The sequence below is a fragment of the Lampetra planeri genome, chromosome 37, assembly GCF_965212315.1.
Source record: "Lampetra planeri chromosome 37, kcLamPlan1.2.h2, whole genome shotgun sequence".
Taxonomy (NCBI): Eukaryota; Metazoa; Chordata; class Hyperoartia; order Petromyzontiformes; family Petromyzontidae; genus Lampetra; species Lampetra planeri.
The window spans coordinates 9,371,344-9,394,183 of record NC_136143.1 but is presented as its reverse complement, the minus strand read 5'-3'; the positions used below and the strand labels follow the sequence as shown (position 1 = coordinate 9,394,183).

The window sequence follows — 22,840 nt, the reverse complement described above, 5'->3', positions numbered from 1 at the left end:
TCACGTGAGATCTCGCTCGGCCAATAAAAAGCGCGCGCGGCCCTTGCTCACGACGCCGCTTTGCGACGCGGATCTTGCGTGATGACGTCCGCGGGGCTCACGTGACGTCATCACGTGAGTTCACGCTCGGGCGGGGCTTGCATAACGTCATCACGTGATGTTACGTGATGACGTTGTGGCCTCGAACACGCCGAGTGGTCCACGTGACGGGGGCGGGGCGAGCCGCGTATCGATTCCATTTAAAGACATTTCGATTCGATTCGCGATTCTACTACTGTACCGCACTGTACATCAATTGGAATATCGATTATTTTTGGTACAGTCGCCGCTAACGATGCTCTGCTGTTGCTATAAAGTTTTAGTTTAGTTGAGAGATAATCAATGTGTTTCCTTGAGGCTATTTGCCCGAATTAACGAGATTATTAACGTAAAAAATAGTTTACGTTGTATGTACACTGCAAACTCGCGTTCTAATTACACGAACGAGACAACGCGATACAAACGGCGCGGTATAAATCGAACCGCTATAAAGTCACGCGTTAGGGGCCGTCATAAATGACGTCACGCACCTGGGTTGGGGGTCAGATATTTGTGACGAGTGGGGGGGTTGAGAAATATGACGTCACATCAAAATGCGCAACTTTAAATAAATATAGAAATAAAATAAATATAAATATAAGAAAAAAAATATATAGAATTGTTATAACAACACATTAAATACGCACTACAATGGCATTAGTTTAAAGCGAAATGAAGCATTTTTTTAATTTTCAAAATGAAAATATGGTTTTGGGGGGGGGGGGGCAGAGCTTTGTGACGTCATAGTTAAGAGGGGGGGTCTGACTCTTTGTGACGCCGTGTGACGAATGGGGGAGGAGGTCAAAAATCGTCCAAAATCGCGTGACGTCATTTATGGACAACCCCCTTAATCGTTTGTCGCGATTGCAAACGCGTAAACGATCGATTCCGACGCTTTAAAAAAACAAATCAACGTACAGCGGCCTCTAGCGGCTGCGGTTTGCATCCAATCGGCACGAGGTTGGTGGGGACCGGGAGAGACGAGAACGAGAGAGGCAGGAGGGGAAGACGATGGCACTCCGCCGTGCTCTGCACTTCGTGTTCAAAGTGGGAGATCGAGGAGCGACTCTCTCCTTTTACCGCCAAGTGCTGGGCATGCAGGCAGGTAGCCGGGGATGATGATGGTGGTGGTGGTGGGAACGTCATGTTGGAACCGTCACAGCACGCTTGCTGTATCAATAAAAGTACTTGATACAGCAAACGTGCTGTGACGGTTCCACCTGAAGACGGAAGCTTGTGTTGCCTCCGAAACGTCGTGATTTTTACTTTATTTTTAATTTTATTTTACTTTTATTAATTTTAATTTTTTTACCTACGTGACTTTACCGAAAAAACCTAAGAATATAAATCCTTGCAGTCACGAAAGCTTCAAATCTAAAATTGAACGTCGTGTTGTTTGTCGTTTATTGTGAAAATTCCTATAGATGTTTGGTGGTCGATTGGGACGACTCATCTCTAGCCACGGGAGTTGTTTCGGTGGTGGCGATACAAACAACAACAACAACAAATAGTTAAAGCACTTTTGCGAGGAAGTGCACAGTAAATTATCCGTGGGGACGGATTGGGTTCCCGGCATAGGAATGTGGATTTTTCACAATCGTATGTTTGCCTTGACACGTCAGATGGGTGTCTGTCTCTGTGTTGCGGCTTTAGCTGAGGTCGCGATTTGATTAAGAATGGAGACTGTTGTGGGCATTGTAGCGCCTCTGGTGGCTGTAAGATTCTTACACAATACATAAACATTACTCAATGATATCCATAATAGAGGTTTTTTATGGGTTAAATCGCGTAAATATATTAATGTGTCGTTAAAGCCGCCACCACCCGACACAGCCAACTAGTAAGGGTTGTCACGTAAACAACACGTGGCCAATTCGTCACTAGTACAGCACTAGTGTGCAGTGTATTGTGTAGTGTATAGTGTATAGTAGTGTATAGTGAAGTGTATAGTAGTGTAGTGTATAGTAGTGCATAGTGTAGTGTATAGTAGTGTATAGTGTAGTGTATAGTAGTGTATAGTGTAGTGTATAGTAGTGTATAGTGTAGTGTATAGTAGTGTATAGTGTATTGTAGTGTATAGTGTAGTGTATAGTAGTGTATAGTGTAGTATATAGTGTATAGTGTAGTGTATAGTAGTGTATAGTGTAGTGTATAGTAGTGTGTAGTGTAGTGTATAGTAGTGCAGGTGGAGCAATGGGAAAAAAAACAATCAAATCGATAAACGCTCCCCTGAAGCCCCTCCCGTCGTTGCTCGCAGATCTCAACGCGGGGGATTGGGGCCGTCCATAAATGACGTCACGCGATTTTGGACGATTTTTTACTGACGGACTAATGCCCACTGACTTACAGGCCGGTGCACTGCGTTCAGCTCGTGCGGTACAGGGACAGCCACCTGCCGCAGCGCACGCCGAGAGACGTACCGCACGGCAGGCGCGCTGTAAAGATTCAGCGACGATGTAAATGCCTGTACTTTGAGCATTTTTAGATGAGGCACAACGGCTTTTGGTTTTTTTTCTGCTGAGATTTGCCCAATGTGAGCTTTATTCACGCTGTCACTTTGCAGGTTTTGAGACACGAGGAGTTTAAGGAAGGATGCAAGGCCACATGCAATGGGTATGTTCAGCACACGGGTGGACGGTTACATTCGCAAACACTCATTTGGCTCTGCAGCTTTCTTAATTTAAACATGTAGCAGGAGGTTTTCGCGACCAATTTTATCCAATAAAAGAGATTTTTGGGTTAGATTGCATAAGTAAAAATCTGCCGTTAAACCCGCCACCAAACCGACACAGCCAATTAGTAAGGTTTGTCACGTAAACTAGAGGCCGACCGAAATTCGGTTTCTGTTTCGGCCGAAGCCAAAAAGTTAACTTTCGGTTTTCTTTTGGTTTCGGCCGAAAGTAAATTTTTAACTTTCGGTCTGGCTTCATTTTCGGCCGAAACCAGAAATTCAGTTTTGGTCGGTCTCCAACGTAAACAAAACGTGCCAATTCGTTACTGGTTCAGTGTTGGACTCTGGTAAGTGTGCGTTGGTGAAGGAGGTAAACCTCGAGTACAGGCTCACACATCACTGTTTGCCACAATCCAAACTCGGCTCATTGCGTTTGTAGCGCGTTGCTTTAAACCACTGCATCACATTCCACACCATCGCCATATGACCCTGTAAGTTGCTGGTCATGTTCCGTGTTGGGCGGTGTGGCAGGCCCTATGATGGCACGTGGAGCAAGACCATGATCGGCTACGGCCCCGAGGACGATCACTTTGTTGTGGAGCTCACCTACAACTACGGGATTGGCACGTACCGGCTCGGCAACGACTTCTTGGTAAGGCCGCCTCTACTGCCAGAGGCGAAACCTGGGAAGGCCGAGGTTTGCGTCCCTCTGTGTGAATGTTCTAACCACCTAGAACGCGTCCCGTCCCAGTCCGATCTCCGAAGCTGTGCAGAGTTTAGCCTGTTTAACACGAAGGCTTTCGCGACCAATGTCCATAATACAGTTTTTTTTTGGGCTAAATCGCATAAATATATAAATGTGTCGTTAAACCCGCCACCACCCGACAACCAATTAGTAAGGTTTGTCACCTAAACAGAACGTGGCCAATTCGTCACTAGTACAGCACACTGGTGTGTTGGAGAGCCAAGCCACAACATTTACAATCTGAGTACGGCGTTTCGCCAGTAATTACAACGAGCTTCATCAGGCGACAGCCAGATTTGTGGAGAAATCCTCCTGTTTCGCGCCTTAAATAGAGGGGTAGATGTGATGGCATCACTTGTGAGCAAATCTTGCGCGAAGTGGGCGCGGGATTAATGAATGCATATAAATGACAGTCGGCATCCATTGGCGGTTGGGTTATTAATATGGTAATCAACGTACATTATGCATGCACGTTATGCAAGCACATTGTACTTGTACATCCTGTCGATTGTGTGTACTAATAGAGTGGTGTTACGTAGCGGTTAGTATTCGACAGAAGTGTGGCAAAATGCAGTGTTGTACTGGATTTCCACATCACCACATCTAGGTTTCTGCCTTCAAATGTAAATGTCCAATGTGGTGAAGTATTGATAAACAATATGGATACATAATAATCTAGGTTTTTCAAGTGCCCTTAAACAATGGATATCAGAGTGCCATACACATGAATGAGGAAATAAGCGATGAGTAACCCAGGGAGAGAAAGACTAAGGAGATAACAGCACGGTTGGTTACATACGGTGTGAAAGAAGTTCAACATACAACTCGAGGGAGAAAGACATTTTGAATAGGCGGCGTCTTCAGCCAGGCTCTAACAGTCTGCATGGACTCCGAGTTCCTTGACCTCCAACGGCAGGAAATCCCAGAGCCTGGGCGCTGTGCAAACAAAAGCTTCGTTGTCATCACCCCAGGTTCGAAGCCTGGAGCATGCATGGTACACTAAGTAGGGCACGATCGGCAGATTTCAAGAGATCTCAACGAAATGTATGGCCGAATCAACCCCCACAACGTGGAGAGGTGGTAAATCCAGCAGTGAATTTCGTGTTTAGTTTGTTGTCCTTCCCCCGCACCTCCGATTAGCGCAGCTGGCTCCGTACGGTGCGGAATAAGTCGTACGTACATATGTACAATCTCAACATGGTGATCTTGAGGACTAATTAAACTGTGCTATTAACTTAACTCATAATGCTGCCAAGCTACCAAACTACTGTCGTAAAAATTATCTGGCCGGCTGGTGCTGTGGTTCGAGTGCTTGAATCACGATCGGGAGGTCTTGAGTTAAAAACGTCATCCCTGTATTGTCAATAGAATGAATACCGCTTTGTGGTATTTCGTTGGTTGCCTATAGATAGACCATAGAAGTCTTGGAGTTGCCACCACTAGCTATGGACTGTTGATGGATATGACCACCACCCAACACAATTTTGAGCATGGAAACAATATTGAATTGACAAAACAAACAGGTTACATGTATGCATGTGTATCCATGTTGAACTTTTTTCGCACCGTGCATAGCCAACCATGCGAGTCGGAGGTGCGGAAACTCGCATCTCATGAGCCGCAAGGACATTAAATAATCAACCTGCAACCCATAGCTACATTTCTTTTCCGTACCCACTTAGGAAGTTCCCGAGATTGTTAATGCTTTTCGTTGTTGTTGTTGTATCTTCGTGTTTTAAGGGAATGACCATCCAGTCCAGCAAGGCGGTGAAGAATGCAAGGCAGCGTGGCTGGCCGATGAAGGAGTGCGACGATGGCACGTTCGAGATGGAGGCTCCGGGAGGATACAAGTTCTTCTTGATTGACAAGGATGAGCCCAAAACTGGTAAAGACTGCATAATATGACTTTGAGACCCCCCCCACCATCTACGCATTACACAAGTAGTGACTAATCCCATATCTGCATTTTCCATAAATATGCTAAATTCATCTGTTGATATGCAAATTCCTTTGTCAAGGCGCCCTTCCTCTAACCCAGCTTAAATATACGCTGCCAAGCTTGGTGGTGTTCATTCAGACGCTGTGTTTCCGACAGACGCTGTCTTTCCGACAGACCTGTTTTTCACCTGAGGACGGCTGCTTGCGTTGTGGCCGAAACGTCGTGAGAATTGTATTTTATGATGTTTTATTTTTATTATTTCCCTTCTACGTGACTTTACCGAAAGAACCAAGAAGATGGTAAAGACTGGTTGCAAGTAGATAACAAACTCGATGGATAAGAGTTCACATGGCCTGGCAGGACACACAGTCGCCACCAACAGATGTAATATCCAATTGATAACCAGGCCATGTGGAGAGTGTGAGAGAGGCTTATGTGGAAGCAGGGGCGGTTTCTTTATTAGGGCGATTGGGCGACGCACCACCAATGTCATTCAACCACAGAGTCACGCTAGCCGTCACTGTGCCACTGGATATAGTCCAATCAGCGTCATGCTACGTTCTGTGGAGTACCGCCTCTTTTTGGGCGATTTCCCTCCAGCTGAGAATCGCCCCGAGTGGTCCCATAGACTTACATTCAAAGATGTTTTTTTTCGAACGGGGGCACTGCAATGCATTCTCTATGGGTTCCGGGAGGGCTCGCCCTAACGTGCTTACGTCATCATACGTGCTTACGTCATCATACGTAAGCACGTTTCATCCAACAATATAATTTCTCGCCACCTAGTGGAATCTTTAATAAAATAAACCTGAGTGGTTTGTTTTAATAGTGAGTATAGAAACAAACAAGATGTATTGTAAGAGTCACTTTATTTTTCATTAATATTAAAGAAGTGAAGTTGCCTTTACATGCTTAAGCTGTTAATTTATCCATTGCATGGGTGGACCTTATCCTTATCAATCATCCAGACATTTGCCCCCCCTGAGAGATTTTGCAGGAGCCGCCACTGTGTGGAAGGCTGCCACACCACCACTTGTGCCTGTAGGAGAGGGCATGGCTCCACCTTCCCCTCTCTTTGTTAACGACCCAGGGAGCAGGCCCCGGGATTTTGGCGGTATCTTGGTCGACGCAGCAATGGTGTCCAGGGTCTTTGCCCCGGCAATTAATGACGGCGAAACGTACTTTAATGCCTTCGTTGGTGACCGGGCAAAGTCAGAGCTGAAGGGAAGAGAGTGGGTGATCGGTGGTAATCCAGTTCCTTTGTTTTGCTTTCACTCGCGCAGATCCTGTTCAGAAAGTGTCTCTGGGTGTCTCGGATTTACAAAGATCTCTTCACTATTGGGAGGCGTTGTGTGGCATGAAATTGTACAAAAAAGAAGACGGCAAAGCTTTGTTGGGTTTTGCCGACTCCCAGGTAAGCATTTACCAACTTCCCACACTACTGATTTTCTACTCAAAGGATCATACTGTCAGAACTTTTATATGAACGGTGATCATTCTTCATTGTGAAACCGTTGAAAACATCGTCATCCCACGTGTGTAAGCCTCATTTTATATTACGCTTTATTAAGCTATTGTCTGGCTGGGTGTGCCACTGCGGCACGCATTTCTAATTGGGCGTAAAACTTGTGGCGTCGATGAAATTGGTGCCACTTTGTGACGCGTCGTCACGAGTGCTACGCAATAACTCGCTACCACCAAAATAATGTGGAATTTCAATGACTGACGCGGCAGATGAGTGCTAACCCATGCGCTTTTTGAGCGGCGAACCACTTTATCCTTTCCGGCTGGATCTTTCTGTGGTGAGAGCGTTATTTTAAGTCGGCGGTCAACTCGGTCCATCACAATCCGTTGAGGATCCAGTGAAAGAGTATTGCTTTATGGGAAGTCTGTCCCTTTCGTGCCATAGAGAGAGACTGGCCTCTGCAATGGCAATGTGGAATATACATCGCTGGCTGAGGGCCATCGGTTGAGACGATTGCCACTACATTATTTGAGCAGGGAAATTATCCGATTGCGATGAACACAAATTCAACCCATTTGTCAATGAGACTGCCGCTTAAGATGAAAATGTATAAAAATAGGTGACATTTCAGACGGTGCATATTCATGAAGAAGGGCCATGGCCAGAAATATGTCATCTGGTATCTGTCTTTTTCTCTTCGTGAATGTGTTGAGGTTTTTTTTCGTCATTCGTGCTTTGTGCACCGCTGCCAAAAAACCGCATCGGACTGTTGTAGTTTGACTAAGATCGAGCTGTGTTTGTAGGATCACTCGGTCCCGTTCTGTTGTGTGTCTTGCCAGTGTAAGCTGGAGCTGCAGGCCATTGAGGGCCCAGTGGACCACGCCACAGCATTTGGGAGGGTCGCCTTCTCGTGCCCCAGAGAGCAGGTGCTACACCAGCTAGTGGTCATGGGAGACAGGGACACACTTGACTTGTTTGTAAAACTTGACCCTCGAATGTTTTGAAAGGTGCCGCGTCCATTTATGAAATCACAGACGATCATCGAACACGTTCCTTCGGAGTGGGCAGGTAGGAACTTGGTTGGACAGCGCATTCGTGCGATCCGTGTCACGCGGCGCAAGCTGCGTGGGGCGGCGCGTCACGTGGTGCTGAGCCCGCCCGAAGCGCTCTATGAAATACAAATCGAGGCCGTGGCTATGCACGACAGACAGACAGACAAATAATCCCTGGTGGGCAGTGTGGAACTGTTGTTCCTACCTGTATTATCCGCATGCTTACAACATGATCCGGCGGTCCCGGGTCGATCCGGCGAAACCGCTCCAAATGCTGCTACCAGTTCGCCGATCGGCGCCATGTGCGTGACAAAAAAATATTATACATTATACGCTACATACAACTTAAACGATGAAAATACTGCACTATATACATCACCCCATGTGCAGAGTCTTCGAGATTGGAGTGGTAAGTACGGTACAGTAAATACAGTAACTTTTTACAGGAGGATATTTATTTTTGTCTCTTCGTATGTTTCTACCAATTTCATATAGTAAACAAATAAAAAACACCAAAAAACCTATAACAACACCGAAAAACAAAATGCCCTACAAAAATGTGCAAAAGTAAGCTATTTTAATACATGATGATGAAGTGATTATCTGGCGTTTTTGAAAATGTATTGAAGTGTGACTAATTTGCAGACATATCCCACAACCAACAGCCGTGGTCAATCCCACTGCTAGATGAAGGCCTTTCCAATCTGTTACCGCCTAGAATCATTTAGAATCAACATTTATAATCAACGTCACGCGTTTTAGAGTATTTGGCTGCTATAAATTTCCACGTGTTGATAAGCCACTTCGTTGAGCTATCATTTGTGGCCACTTCTGAAAGAAGTAATATTTAAAAATACTATTTTTTTTAAACACGCTTTAATGAAATGTACCGTACGAGTAATGGCAGAACTCCACGACTCCAGGAAGTGGCCCCGAAGCTTGCCATAACCTAAGAGACCACCGTGGTGATTTAAGCCAACGTCAGTTGACCGTGGACAATTAGAGCCAAGGCGAAACATAACATATTAAAAAGATGGTTTGAAATTTTTTTAATTTTTTTTTAATGATAGAATATGGTATTGTCATCAGTATGACATAAGTATACCAAGATTGCTGTCGATACCATATTGGGAAGTGGGTTAAAATTGAGTTACAAGATTTGAGGATACAACAACAACAGACAGAGTGAGTTAAATAAAAGCGTGTAATTATAAAAAGAGCTACACAGTTCAGTGGGGCCTTACGTAGTAAAATAAAAAGTTTCGTTTTATCTCCCACAACAATCCTGCAGCGTAACAATCCACCTGGCACCTGCACACTCCCATCCCCTCAGCGCTCGCACTCCCAGATGCGTTCCCTTCCTTGGCTGCAACTCTTGCAACTATTCTTGAACATCAGCCATCAATTACTAGTCCTGCTCAATCCAACTTTTATTAACAGTTTAAATGTTTTGAATGATGACCAATTTTTAATTGTTACATCTTTAAATTGTATATGTGGTTGAATACATTGCATTTCATATGTAAATGCTAATTAATATCATTTAAAATGTTTTATTTGCCTTATTGGGTCCAGTAATATAACATACCAAAGTGGTTGACACGCTGCTGTGAGCGTTATTCATCGGCTTGTTTTTGGGGGTGTTTTTTTTGCCATCTGCCAGCTGCCGGACATTCAGAGCCGAATGCAGGAGGAGAATCAGAAGGTGATCACGCCACTCGTGAGCCTAGACACGCCGGGCAAGGCCACAGTGGAGGTGGTCATCGTAGCCGATCCGGTAAGCACACACACACACACGTTTGTTTGTACGTATGTTGAACTTCTTTCACACTGTATGTAGCCAACCGTGCTAATCGGAGGTGCAGAGGGAAGGACAACAAACTAAACACACAGCAGTTCTAAAGAAATTAATTTTCAATCTAGATGATTTTAAATTTCATAGCTCCAGTGGTTTCCTAACATCGGAAGGAAGAGCGTTCCAGACGGCTGCAGAAGCGCTTCCGAAAGTGCATACCAGGCGAAGGAGATAACATCTTGCCACCGTGGCACCCCTAAGTATGGTCAAACAACCCCCATGACCACCACAGCGTAGGGTGGCCATCATGCAGCAGTGGACTGAAAGATGAGCTGTATGTAGATATGACCAGGACCAAGTTGGACTCCCGTATCGCTACTTGAAGTAGTAATCTCTAACATTCTCAATCGGCACAAATCATGGTCAAATAATCGCCGAGTGGTCCTCGCTGCCATTGATAGTTGCGAGTACCTAAGGAATAGTGGACTGAGTTGACTCATTGCGAGTGAATCGTGGAGACGCTTTGGCTTTTTGCGCTGTTTTGCTTATTACTGATTTTCATATGGTGCCAACTTAGTAAATGTGTAACGATTTGTCGACTTTGCATTTTCCGAGGATGACCATGAGATCTGCTTTGTGGGAGACGAAGCGTTCCGTGAGCTCTCCAAGCCAGACCCCGGCGGAGATTCACTCCTCAACCAGGTCAGCTGACAGCAACAACAGTTTACGCAGCGACCACATGCAGTCACGTCTTATAACACTTCACAAATATGAAAGAAAAGGAGAGAGGGGGAGGTCAGAACAGGGGACACATGGCAGAGAAGGGAGAGAGCAAAAACCACGGCACAGCCTGGGACAAAGCATCTGGAGCCCCCAGGAAGAGCCGGGCATCCTGGGCGGCACCAATGAGTTCCAGGAAGGACTCACCACCTGCACATTTATGCACTTACCTGCTTGCGCCACCAGTGGTTTAGATAACAGGGCTTAGGCCCAGTTCACAAGGCCATTTATCTATTTTCCTGCCACTAATTCCTTTTCAAAGGGGCTTCAGCGTATGTCATTCCAGAAAAAAAACTCATCACGTTTGACATTAAAGCTGCCTGATTAATGTATATATAACTGGGCGATTTTTTTTGCGAAGTACAGAGCAAAAGGCAAACTTAACGCGACGGTTCGTTCCGTAGCCATTTGTGTGAACTAGGCTGAAATCGTCAACTCGCTACATTGGAGAATCGGCTTAAACCGTGAGCAGCTGCCTGGTATTTCAAACCCAGTATCTCAGCGGTGCCGGCTCGGCGCTCCAACTCATCTAAGCCTCCCGACCACCTCGAACTAACGTGTTTGTGCGTGTGTCTCTACGCCGTTTCTTTCCCAGGCCATTGCGGAAGACAAGAGCGGTGAGTGGTACGCCAAGCACAAAAGGCAGAAGCCCACAGCGTGAAGCTAATTACGTGCTTTCCAAAACAACCTTGAGCCGATGGCTAAAATAAATGCTGTCATTGTGCACGCTGCTTGCAATTATAACCGCCCAGAGCAATATGGCATTTAGAGCTATGACAATTGTAATAAAACGCAGCAGGGAGCTGCTTAAGATTACTCGGAGGAATATCACCGCGTTGACGGACACATTTGCTACATAGAGCAATGAAAGCTATTGTCGCGTTCCCTCGAATGCCATTATGTCGTTCGTACGCTTCAATTTTTTTTACCTTTTTGGTATCGTTAGTTTATTTCACCACCCAGTATTTAATTGTGGTACTGCTTTTGATGGCATAGCAGCGTACTTTAAATCATTTGGCTCAATTGTGCAGTGAGGTGTGGTGGCTTTGGGGTTACTGGGAGGGTGTCCTTGTTCTGTTACTTGCACTTACAAATGGGCTCTCTCCAGACATCTTCACTTAATATTACTTAAATAAGTATGGTGAAAAGAGGGTCGAAATCCTGCACAGTACAACACCCCAATCGTGATCAACACAAAGGGCCGAACGAGCACGCCGGGCTTGCTGTGACACGAAGAGCATGGGAAACCAGTGGTGTGTGAAAAGCGTTCTGCGCAAACCAACCTGGAGCAGCGTGAAACGTTCACGAGGACAAACGGACAGACCGTGCATTGTTAAGCAAAACATTCCCAATTTTTTTAAAAATAGACATTCAAAATTCTATCAATGCGAATATAATTACTTATATCGAATTTGTTCTGTAATTGATAAGTTACGTTTTTGGGAAATTCCATATTTTGTGTTGCCGTTTAACGATGGATAGCTGTATAGTCATTATATATTACTGCCCCTACAGATTCAAATATTGTGTTGCTGGGCACTCGGGCTAAGCTAAAACTAATTATGCAGGAATATGCCGCGAGAAAATTGTGTACCGCGTGTCCATGAACGGCCAATGCGAGTCAACTTGAGCACTATAGTTGGTCTGACTTGGTGTTTGGTGTACTGCATTTGTCATGGCGAGTTGATGGATAACTCAAGTTGGTGATTAAAAAAAAGGTGCCATTTCCATGTTGTTGTCGCGCGAGTTGGACAAGTCTTTTGCACAAATACCTCCCCAGCTTGTGCTTAACCCGGACGCACAAGCTAAAGGTCAAGACTACATTTCTGGAAAAATAAAACGCGCTTTTCATTGACATGCATGGGGCGATGTACTAACGCTTGGCCTGGTTTTCTGACGTACAGAATTCAGGTCGGGTCACAAGGTGACTTTGTTGAATGCAAACATGGGAATCGTGGGTTTGCTGCTCACGTTGGTACCCGAGTCGTGTGGCTTGTGGTAAATGGGGTAATCCTGAACACACGGGATGTCTTTGCCGTGGTCCGTTGATTTAAATTCACTGTCTCCAGAACCTATTATGGCATTGATATGAAACGATTTGCTGTGGTTTGAAACTGACAGCATAGTAAAAACACACACATTTGAACCTTATGGCGGGACCCCGGGATCCCGAATAAACGGAAGTCAAAATCGTAATGTATGAATGTATTTCTGGCGACTCCGTCCCACCGCGCACATAAACTCCGCGACCCTCCTGGCGCGGATCATTCTGTTGTCATCCAAGTGCAGCGGCGAGGACGAAAGCGCAGAAGAAACAAACCTTTGATACTTTGATTAGCGCATCGTGTAGAGCTCGTCGAGAGGAATAGATCGCCGTGTCGTTCGTCTTCAACAGACGTAAAATGACGTCGCAACGCAGTTTATGCGAGAGCCAGGGGCTTATGGGACCCCGGGGTCCCGACATAAGGTTAATTTGTTTAACGTTTGCTCACAGCATTTTTGCATCGTTTTATCGGTTGTATTATGTCTTATTTAAAACGAAGCTATGGAAAACAGCGTACGAGTCTGGATTACCCGATGTTCTTTTATTGTTTGAATGACAATGAAGAACGATTTTTTGTTGAGCGGTGCTGGGATTAGCCAACCTTAATAGTTATTGTACAAACTCAAGACAGATGGCAACCCTAAGCTCTAAGGATTATAGCGAGCATTGATGGGGGAGGGGGGGGGTGCACGAACGGGGTAGAAGATTCAGCCAGTGCTGTGTTTCCGTACAACGTTATTGACACATGATGTTGCACAGTATCCCCTCGTTATTCGCGAGGGATACGTTCCCGATACTATCCTATCTCATCACTTGATCTCATTGCTTTCTCTCTTCTCTCTCGACGCAGTCGTGCAGAGTTCCAGGTGCTATCCGCGGATAAACCAAAAACCGCGGGTAGCAAGTTCGCGAATAACGAGGGAACACCGTGTAGGGGGCCGTCCATAAATGACGTCACGCACCTAGGCGGGGGGGGGGGTCAGACATTTGTGACGATGTGTGACGAGGGGGGGGGGGTTGTGAAATGTGACGTCACATCAAAATGCGCAACTTTAAATAAATATAGACAACACGTTCTACTTAATTAAATATACTTTTTAATAAATGTTTTCTCCTACAACATCAGAGTGCAGCGCCACATTAAATACGCACTATAATGACAATAGTTTAAAGCGATTTGAAGCATGTTTTATATTTTGGGGGGGGGGAGGCAGAGCTTTGTGACGTCATATTTGAGGGGGGGGGGTCTGACTTTTTGTGACGCCGTGTGACGAGGGGGGGGGGGGGGTCAAAAATCGTCCAAAATCGCGTGACGTCATTTATGGACGGCCCCTGTTAGAAATATCAACTTTTTTTTTTTAACGACACAAGATAATTCGCTATCCGGTGAAGGAGTTGTGGAGGTGCGTGGTCAATTTAAAGTGATGTTCTATCTTGTTTTGAAGCTTTCGTGACTGCAGGAATCCATACTCTTTGGTTCTTTCGGTAAAGTCACGTGGGTAGAAATAAAATAAATCACGACGTTTCGCTGTCGCCTGAAGATGCCGCTTGTAATTACTGGCGAAACGTCGCACCCAGATTGTAAATGTTGTAGTGGATTTTCTCTCCAACACACAGCTCTGGTGCTGTACTAGTAGCAAATTGGCACTTTCTGTTTACGTGACAAACCTTACCAATTGGCTGTGTCGGGTGGTGGCGGGTTTCACGACACATTTACGTGATCTAACCAAAAAAATCCCCTGTATTATTGATTATATTGGTCGCGAAAGAGCTTCACAGCTCATCTGAATTATTTATTTTTTATTGTTTTATATTAATATTACTATATTATTTCCCTTCTACGTGACTTTACCGAAAGAACCGAGAATATATACACATCGTCCGCTTCTCATTACAAACTAGATCGATTCCTCCAGGAATCGATGTAGTGCGGCGATCGCAAGAATCGATTCGACCGCTCGCTGATGACGTCAGCGCGGCTTCCGCCACGTGCTTCTCCGCAGCGGTGGCTTGGAGCTTGTACAGTACGTGGACAGTACAGAACGCTTAGGCGTTGTAACCCTGTGGGGTGATCTCAGTCCTTCCTATCTTCACTTCTAAGCTCCTCTGTGCGCCTTGCCTCGAGACCCGCGTGTCCTCTACGGCCGGTGAGTGTTCCGCCACGATGCACGCACGCTGGCACAGCCTTCAACCCACACAGCTCGCTGGCGGAGGTTGTTGAGAGGGGTTTGGGAAGCGCTTGGGGGACTCGGTTTGGTTGACATTGGTAGTCGCGTCGTCGTAGAGGTTGCTCACGGACAATGCTGATGTCGCCGCCCTACCACCACGCCACCACCAGGCCACCACCACACCAACACGCCACCAACCCAACGCCACCACTAACACCAGCACGCCACCATCACACCGCCACCAACACCACCACGCCACCACCGCACCACCACCACTACACCACCGCACCACCACCACTACCCCACCAGGTCACCACCACACTACCACCATCACGCCACCACTACATCACCACCACGCCACCACCGCCGCCGCCACACCGCCACACCAACACCGCCACCAACACCACCACGCCACCACCACCACACCGCCACCACCACCACACCGCCACCAATACCACCACGCCACCACCACTACACCACTACCAGGCCACCACCACTACACCACCACCAGACCACCGCCGCTACACCACCACCAGGCCACCACGCCAACACCGCCACAATCACCACCACTACACCACCACACATCGTCATCGCGTCCCATCGTCTGTCGGGTTCCATCGCGCCTTCCACAGAGGTTCGCGGTTTTGAATTCAGAGGCCGTCCCGGCTATTCGCGCGTGTCAACGATAAGAGGGGGGCGCGGGGGGGTCTTGTGACGTAATTCGCAAGACGTTAGACCTTTGCTGGCTTAGTGGTCCAAATTTAGCAAATTTCAAAATATTTCACAGAGCCACTGCATAAGACGGGGAGTCATCGCCCTCGGATTCCAACTTTTGTCAGGAGCCTCCTGACTTCGTGAGGCTTTCCTGAGCAAACAATATCCAGAGCCTCTCGCCTCGGTGTGCCGTGAGAAGCTTCATCACCACCTCTGCCTTGAGACGTTTTACTTACAGAGTCGATGTGGTCGTCCTTCAAGGACCCCACTTATCATCACCACGAGCTGGGTGCGTGCACTTCCAATGCCTTGGTCTCGCATGAGTGTCATCACTCATCAACAACCTGTTCTTCACCACGTCTTCAACACATCACTGTTGCATAACATTCACAACTCTTCGATGTGACTTCATCATGGCATGAGATTCGTACACCATCAGATGCGTAGCACACAACGCATACACTTGGGTTCAAAGGCCAGACGCTTTTCTTCTACTCATTCCTTTATTAAATTCCAATTATATTCTTGGTTCTTTCGGTAAACTAGGGAAACAACAAAACAACAACAAAAAAACAAGAATATGAATCCCTGCAGTCACGAAAGCTTTAAATCAAAATTTAAATTCCAATTGTCTAGCGAAATATATTACTGGTGCTTCATTCAGTCTCAACCAAAGTTGACCTTAAGTAACATCCCTCGTGGGTTAAAATCTTACACGTGTGGCTAACTTTATTTAGTGACATCCGCGTGATTTGTAATTTAAACCACTGGTTCTTTCGGTAAAGTCACGTAGAAGGGAAATAATAAAATAATAAAAATAAAACATAATAAATACAATTATCACGACGTTTCGGCTACAACGCAAGCATCCGTCCTCAGGTGGAGAACAGGTCTGTCGGAAAGACAGCGTCTGAATGAGACGCTGTCTTTCCGTCATTCAGACGCTGTCTTTCCAACAGACCTGTTCTCCACCTGAGGACGGCTGCTTGCGTTGTGGCCGAAACGTCGTGAGAATTTCATTTTATTATTTTTTATTTTTCCCTTCTACGTGACTTTATCGAAAGAACCAAGAAGATGAATCCCTGCAGTCACGAAAGAAGCTTTAAATCGAAATTTAAACCACTGGCTCTGAGATGCTGACAGCGGTGAATAAATGTCCCTCCCACCGTGGGCCACAGTCCGGCACAATTCGCTCAAAACTGGGTCCGAGTACACCCAGGGAACACGTGTGGAGTTCAAAGCCATGCTCATTTGTGCAGCAAAACAATGATCTGCCTCGAAACCTGCAGCAGCAATTGAGTGTTGCGAGCTCGCCTTGCCGTGGCCTTTAACCGCGCGTCACCGTGATATTGCTTCAACCAGACCGCGGGGAGGAGCCGGAACCCAGGAGGAGGTGAAGATGGACACCGGTGCCCCCGTCAGAGGAAGGACGAAGCTGGAGGAGATCCTTGCAGGTAACGTTACCCGCTGCTCGGTACCAGTGCCTCGTAACCATGGCGCTCGTTTTGTCAGTCCCCCCCCCTTTGTCAATTCGCTGCTGGATGGAGGGCCCCCCCCCCTTCCCATGGCGTGTCAGTCATGGGGTTTGCTCGAACCGCTTCACCGCGCTGGGCGGCACGAGTTGGCGAAGGGGAGAGGCGTTCGGGACCCGTGTCGATATCGCTCCCCACTGATGTTAGTCTTGGGCAGGAATCGAACTTCGGGAAGCCGTGCTGTTTGCGCCGGTCCGCTAAGTGCCGCGTCACCACTCTATAAGAGTAAACACGGGCACACGCTCCTAATTTACCCGAGCGGGACTCGCCGCGTATCGCATACCTCGCCACACCGAGTCTCAAGACTCAGTCCTGTATTGGGATGTTTGGACAATTTCATAAATTCGTGTGCGGCTTGCGTGAAGAAGCTGGAGTGCCTGGAGGAAATCCATCCATGGATGAGGGTGCAGTAATAAGGCTTTACACATAAGTAAGAATCCATTGCTATTACTGCATTTGTTGGCCACTTCACAGCCAAAGCATAAAATATCTGGTAATCAATCTTGATTTGAAGCTTTCGTGACTGCAGGAATCCATTCTCTGGTTCTTTCGGTAAAGTCACCTACGTGACTTTATCGAAAGAACCAAAGAGTATCAGGTAATCCTTGGTAGTAGTCTCCCATCCAAGTAGTAAACATTCTCACACCTCTTTTTGGTTCTTTTGGTAAAGTCACGTAGAAGGGAAATAATAAAATAATAAAAATAAAACATGTTTTATTTTTCACGTAGAAGGGAAATAATAAAATAATAAAAATACAACTTTCTTATGTTTTATTTTTATTATATTACCGAAAGAACCAAGAAGATGAATCCCTGCAGTCATGAAAGCTTTAAATCGAAATTCTCACACCTGATTCGCTTCCAAGGGCTGACGAGATTGGGGGCATTCAGGCCGATTTGTTCATTTACAGCCTTCTTGCCAATCCACTGCTGGCTGAGTGTGTCCATTGGCTGTGTAGGTGACGGGTGTTATACTGCACGACACTGCTCAGGACAGGTCCGGGTTATTTGGTCGTAGCCTTTTCATTTCAGCACTTACCAATGTGGATTATTGGCACACTACAATATACAACCCTTCAGAAGTGGAAAATAATGTTGATGTAAAATATTGCCAAATCGTCAGTGGCACAGGGTCACTTGTGTACCAATGTATCGGTGTTATCGGGTTCTGAAGTTGCAGTTTATTGTTTTTCTGTTATGATATGCTTCCCAGCAGGTCCCCTGGTGTTCTGCAGTAAAATGGCCATACTGCAGGGCGGGCTGCTGCTGGCCGAGAGGCAGCTGAGGCCAAAGCGTCTAGAAGAGATGGACAAGGCCGACTGGAGCACCATCCGCGACGCCATGCTGGGCACCGCCAATGAAGTCTGCTCCTCGCCGGAGCACTCCGACATCAAGAAGATCCATTGGAAGAAAAAGATCTTGGCTCTGCTGTGGATGAAGATGCTCCGGATGTCCTCGCACTGCAAAACACACAATGACGGTCTCCAAATCGATGACGATGATTCTGAGAGCGATCTGTTTTTCCCCATAAATCACATGATGCCCTTGATAAATCGGACGTTTCTGTTTGAGCTGGTCAAAGACCTTCAGGCTGCAGCCGAATTCGCCCAGCTTATGAATCTCCTGCCGGCTGACGTGTGCGCTCACGAGACGAAGCATTTTCTAGCCCATGTTCTCAAGGACGCAGTGGAGGCAGACATCGCATTGCTGCTTGATGTGTGGAGAGGCATTCTTCTGCACGCGGGATGCAAGAAGCCCGAGGGGGAGCTGGAGAAAGCATTTCAAGACAACCTGAAACCGACGAGCCCTGAATCGGTAGACATCTGTCCAGCTGCCAAACGGCCTAAAAAGGACAATGATTGTGGTGTAGTGTTGGAGAAAGATGTAGGAGCGTCTTCTGTTGCATTAGTGGCGGAACCCATCGCTTCTAACTCTAATGATATTCCAGCATATTTTATAGAAAGCCTCTTTAAAATTGCAGGGAAGATCGTCGCACCGGTCCACAGATACGAGGCTCTCGCAAATTTCGCCGATACATTATTTAAGTCTGCCTTGCACCAAAAGGGTCTTGACCTGTGGGGTTTGCCGGTGGAAGAGTACGTGGACAAAGTCGGCGTGCTGCTGCATCTCAGAGGTTTCAAAATGAGCAGAGACCATAACAGCACGGTGGAACAGGTCCGGGAAGTCGAGAATGAGGTCTATAATAACCATTCTGGTGGGGTGCTGAGACTGGACGTGTGCCAGCTTGACCGTTACCTTAAGTCTTTTTGCGAACTTCTGGAGGCCTGGAAGGAGGGACTCTGTGTAATACAAGAGGAGCAGCCTGTAGCCAGTCGGGCAGCTGTTGAGTCATACCGTATGGTGGACAGTTTGAGGCGCCTGTGTTCAGTCATGTCCCTAAACGTGAGCGTTTCTGAAGATCCGGTGACCACAAGTGACGCGGTCTCTTTCGAGACTTTGCCTCTGAGCGGCATTCTTGCTCAGCTTGAGCCCACGCATACGTGGCAAGTCCCCGACAACGTGCAGCTGCTTGTCGCCACGTCCATGGTCGACAGGAAGATGCGCAGGCACCAGGAAGTCTGCGAGTTGATGATCGCTCGCGTCGACTGGGCAATCAAAGAAGAACGGTGGATGCAGTGCTTGAAAAAAAACATTTCACGACTGAACACGCCACAACTCGTCTTGGCTTTGGCGAAAACCTTCACCAAAGTCATTGTGCAGCTCAAGGGAGGGCGAGCGAGCGAGAGCTTGCTGCTGCTGAAAGCAAAGAGGCTGAAGGAGTCGCTCCTGAGTACTTTTTCCGCACTGGCCCCAGCGGGACGTAACGAAGTCCTGCGCACGGTGGTGGAGGAGACGGGCGGTGACGGTTTGGGAGTTGAGCGGTTGGACGCTTTGGCAGAGGACTTTGCCATGGACATGAACCTGGTGTTCAACTGCATCACGGACACGAGCTCTGGAGACGGACTTTCACGAGCCATTTGCACCGTGGGTACGGCCGCCCTCCTGGCTCCCCGTGCCACCGTCAATGAGATTTGTCGTCAGGCCGTGACGAATGTCGGAGCGCCCTCGATTATGGCGCAAGTCCTGCTGGGACTTCCTGCTTTGGCTGTGCCTGTTAAAAACTCCAGAGGAGACAGTCTCAGCATGCTTTTGGACTGTCTCTCGACTCGAACGTTAGGGCAGCTCTCAACTGAAAAGGAAGAGCGACAGTTTGTGGAGTTTTTGCGCGCCCTCACGCTTTCACCACAACAGTCCAGTGATCCACTGATTTCTCCGGCTGAAATTCTCAATACCTTTGTCTTCCCGTATTTGCAGGAGCAGGGCAGCATTTTGGAATTCGCTCTTAATATCTTTAGCCACATTTTGAATATTGAAGGGGCCACTAAAAGTCACCAGAAAATTGAGCCATTGGCTATTGGTGTTGGTGGTCGTGATGATACCGAAACGATTACCAATGTTCAGCAAACTGTACTTCCCTCTGGTGTTGTATCAAGCAGTCAGTTTTCAGAGTTACCTGTCAATGCTGCCCACCCGCAGACAAAATCCTGTGTCCAGCACTGGCTAATGGACTGCTCGCCATTCCCAATCATTACGTGTCTCAGCCAGCAGCTGGAACGCCGCAAGGTTTGCCGTTGCCCCGATGGCTTGCAGACGGGCGAAGGTGAGCATGCGGCGATGGAGATAAAAAGCAAGCTCATGGAGGTGCTGGCTCAGCTTTGTGCGATCGTGCAAAATGCCATGAGTGTGGAGACCACGGACTGGGTGCGCTCTGTGGACTGGCTGGACCACAGCGTTGCTTCGATGGATTGGTCCGTTCGCTTGCACCTGCTGCCCATCCTGTCCCCGCAGCGCAAGGCGTGCGCTCCAGAAGTCCTATTCGGTGTGTGCAAGCTTCCCGATGCTCAGTGGGAGCGATGCTGCAGCGAAGACTCGTCGGCGTACGGCCCGGGAACGGGCCTGCTGGCCTGGATCGAGTGCTGCCGTGTAAGCGACGGGCTCGCCGAACAGATGATCAAATGCCTGCACGTCGACCAGACGCAGCCTGAGGATGTGAACCTGTTCAGCAAGGGCTTTCTGCTGGTCGTGACGCAGATCCTGCCCGAGTGCACGCTCGCCGAGTGGCGGCGTGTGGTGAGGGTGATGTGCCGCCTGCTCGAAGCCAGGGTCCTCCACGTCCCCGTCACGCTGGAGTACGTGCAGTTCCTGCCGCTGACCGACCTGCGACCCTTCTCGGTGGCGCTGCGGGTCTCTCAGCTCCTGCTGCGTGTCTTCCAGCTGCTGTGCGGCTCGAGCTGCGCCGGGTGGCTTTCCCACGCCGGCTGGGCACACGCTGTGAGCCTAGCTGCCAGCACCTTCGTGGACATGATGCGAGAGTTTGGAACACGGAGGAGTAACGCCGCCCCGAGAGGCAAAGCGAAGCACGCCGAACGCGCAGCGGCAAACGACCTACCCATGGCAGTGCCTCCCGAACAGAAGATTGCTCAGAAGAAAGCCAAGGGGAAAGTGAAAGTTGAAGTCGACGCGAAAAGTAAAGACGGTAAAGCACAAGGCAGAGTCTCCGTGGAAACAGAAACGTGTGAAGGTGTTGCTGGAGTGTCCGCACCGGAGGGAATCGGCTTCGCTGCCTGCCAGCTCTTCTGCCATGCGCTGCACATCATGGCCATGGTGAAGATTGACCACTGCGAGTCGCTGTTCTTAGCCGCCCTGGAGATTTTGTCCACAGTAGAGGGGGCACGCGGGGCAGCCGATAGCTCGTGCAGTATCCTGGAGCAAGCGAACCAGAAGCAATTCCTTGAAGCCATCGCAGAGAACGCAGCAGTCCCAGAGCACCGTGCCACCCTGCTGCAGAGGATCTCCCAGCTTTGAGTTACCAAGTTGCGCACTTGCAGCGTTTGTTGCAACAACAAAAAAACACTTCCCTTCGTTAGTCCTCTGCCCAAGGACAGGTCTTGTGCTTGCGTCATTTCTTCCTTCAAGCCGCCAAGCAGGATTCATTTTCTACCTCGTGGTTTCTTTCCCAACATTGTTGCTTCGGGAAGATTCCTTCATTGAGCTTCACCTCTGAGAATATGCCCATCTCTTGCATTTCCTGAATGGTTGTAATTCTCAACCGCCTGCTCTAGATTAACCTAATTTACTATTTCTTCTTGCTGGAACCCTAAACTGAAATGTAAACATTGATACGTATTGTATAAAAGCAGTAAGTTTTGTTTATTGTACTTTGATTTGTTATTGTGCAAAGAGGTTTCTGTTTGTATATTTTAAACCGCAGTTCCTGAAGTGAAGTATCTGTTTAAAGGTTTTTTTTTCAAACGTGGATTACAAATCTGTTTTAATTTGCCTTTTTTTCTCTACACACCATGTTTTGCAGTTGTACATTTTGTAGTTAACAAAAAACTTTTGAAAATAAACGCCTCACCTGCCTGTTGCACTCGTGCAAGTATTTTGAGCTTGCGGCACTTGGAGGCGTCACCTCCAATCGTAACGTAGCATCAAGGAATCTGCGCGGCACGGCTTGGGATGTTTCTACTGCTACTCTTAGGGTATTCGATTCGTTCATTTGGTTCGCCCGTTGAAGCCTTTGTCATGTTACACTGAATCTTAGGAATCCTAAGCATGGTCTGGTTTGACTTGGGCAGTTTTCAGTGGAGCCACAGTGCTTGAATACACTGGAATTGTTTTCTTAAGCCATTATCAGGAGTCGTATTATTAACACGTTCCTGCCTTAGCACTTGCATGGGCTGGCTTTCTGCTGGACGCATGTCGTGCTAAACGCCTCCCGAACACGGCAAGGGACGGACGCCGTGTTTCATCCCCAATATGTAACGGGCAAATTCTCCCTGTTTCCTACAGCCAA

At 47.5% G+C, this 22,840-nt stretch overlaps 2 protein-coding genes across 5 annotated transcripts; both read left to right on the top strand.

The window, feature by feature from the left end:
* Nucleotides 1-944: 944 nt before the first annotated feature.
* GLOD4 (glyoxalase domain containing 4) lies at nucleotides 945-12,253 on the top strand. 3 transcript variants are annotated; one of them, XM_078612031.1, is made up of 9 exons: nucleotides 945-1,179; nucleotides 2,642-2,691; nucleotides 3,281-3,401; nucleotides 5,235-5,379; nucleotides 6,717-6,847; nucleotides 7,738-7,824; nucleotides 9,614-9,727; nucleotides 10,361-10,447; nucleotides 11,121-12,253. In XM_078612031.1, exons 1-9 carry the CDS (start codon nucleotides 1,090-1,092, stop codon nucleotides 11,184-11,186), a joined length of 891 nt encoding a protein of 296 aa, XP_078468157.1. In that variant the 5' UTR covers nucleotides 945-1,089; the 3' UTR covers nucleotides 11,187-12,253. The 3 variants fall into 3 exon arrangements, with proteins under 3 accessions (XP_078468157.1, XP_078468158.1, XP_078468159.1); XM_078612033.1 differs by having other exon boundaries at nucleotides 1,013-1,183; XM_078612032.1 differs by lacking the exon at nucleotides 7,738-7,824 and having other exon boundaries at nucleotides 985-1,179.
* Nucleotides 12,254-14,520: 2,267 nt separating this feature from the next.
* GEMIN4 (gem nuclear organelle associated protein 4) lies at nucleotides 14,521-22,412 on the top strand. Of its 2 annotated transcripts, none has more exons than XM_078612029.1 (3): nucleotides 14,521-14,716; nucleotides 16,814-16,905; nucleotides 18,200-22,412. In XM_078612029.1, exons 2-3 carry the CDS (start codon nucleotides 16,851-16,853, stop codon nucleotides 21,847-21,849), a joined length of 3,705 nt encoding a protein of 1,234 aa, XP_078468155.1. In that variant the 5' UTR covers nucleotides 14,521-14,716; nucleotides 16,814-16,850; the 3' UTR covers nucleotides 21,850-22,412. The 2 variants fall into 2 exon arrangements, with proteins under 2 accessions (XP_078468155.1, XP_078468154.1); XM_078612028.1 differs by having other exon boundaries at nucleotides 18,197-22,412.
* The last annotated feature ends 428 nt before the right edge of the window (nucleotides 22,413-22,840 follow it).

Excerpts from the sequence above, each read along its gene's own strand:
- GLOD4 (XM_078612031.1), top strand. The coding sequence starts at position 1,090 with ATGGCACTCCGCCGTGCTCTGCACTTCGTGTTCAAAGTGGGAGATCGA. Across the intron at positions 2,692-3,280 it reads TGCAAGGCCACATGCAATGG|GCCCTATGATGGCACGTGGA; the intron begins GTATGTTCAGCA and ends GCGGTGTGGCAG. Across the intron at positions 3,402-5,234 it reads GGCTCGGCAACGACTTCTTG|GGAATGACCATCCAGTCCAG; the intron begins GTAAGGCCGCCT and ends TCGTGTTTTAAG.
- GEMIN4 (XM_078612028.1), top strand. The coding sequence starts at position 16,851 with ATGGACACCGGTGCCCCCGTCAGAGGAAGGACGAAGCTGGAGGAGATC. Across the intron at positions 16,906-18,196 it reads GCTGGAGGAGATCCTTGCAG|CAGGTCCCCTGGTGTTCTGC; the intron begins GTAACGTTACCC and ends TATGCTTCCCAG.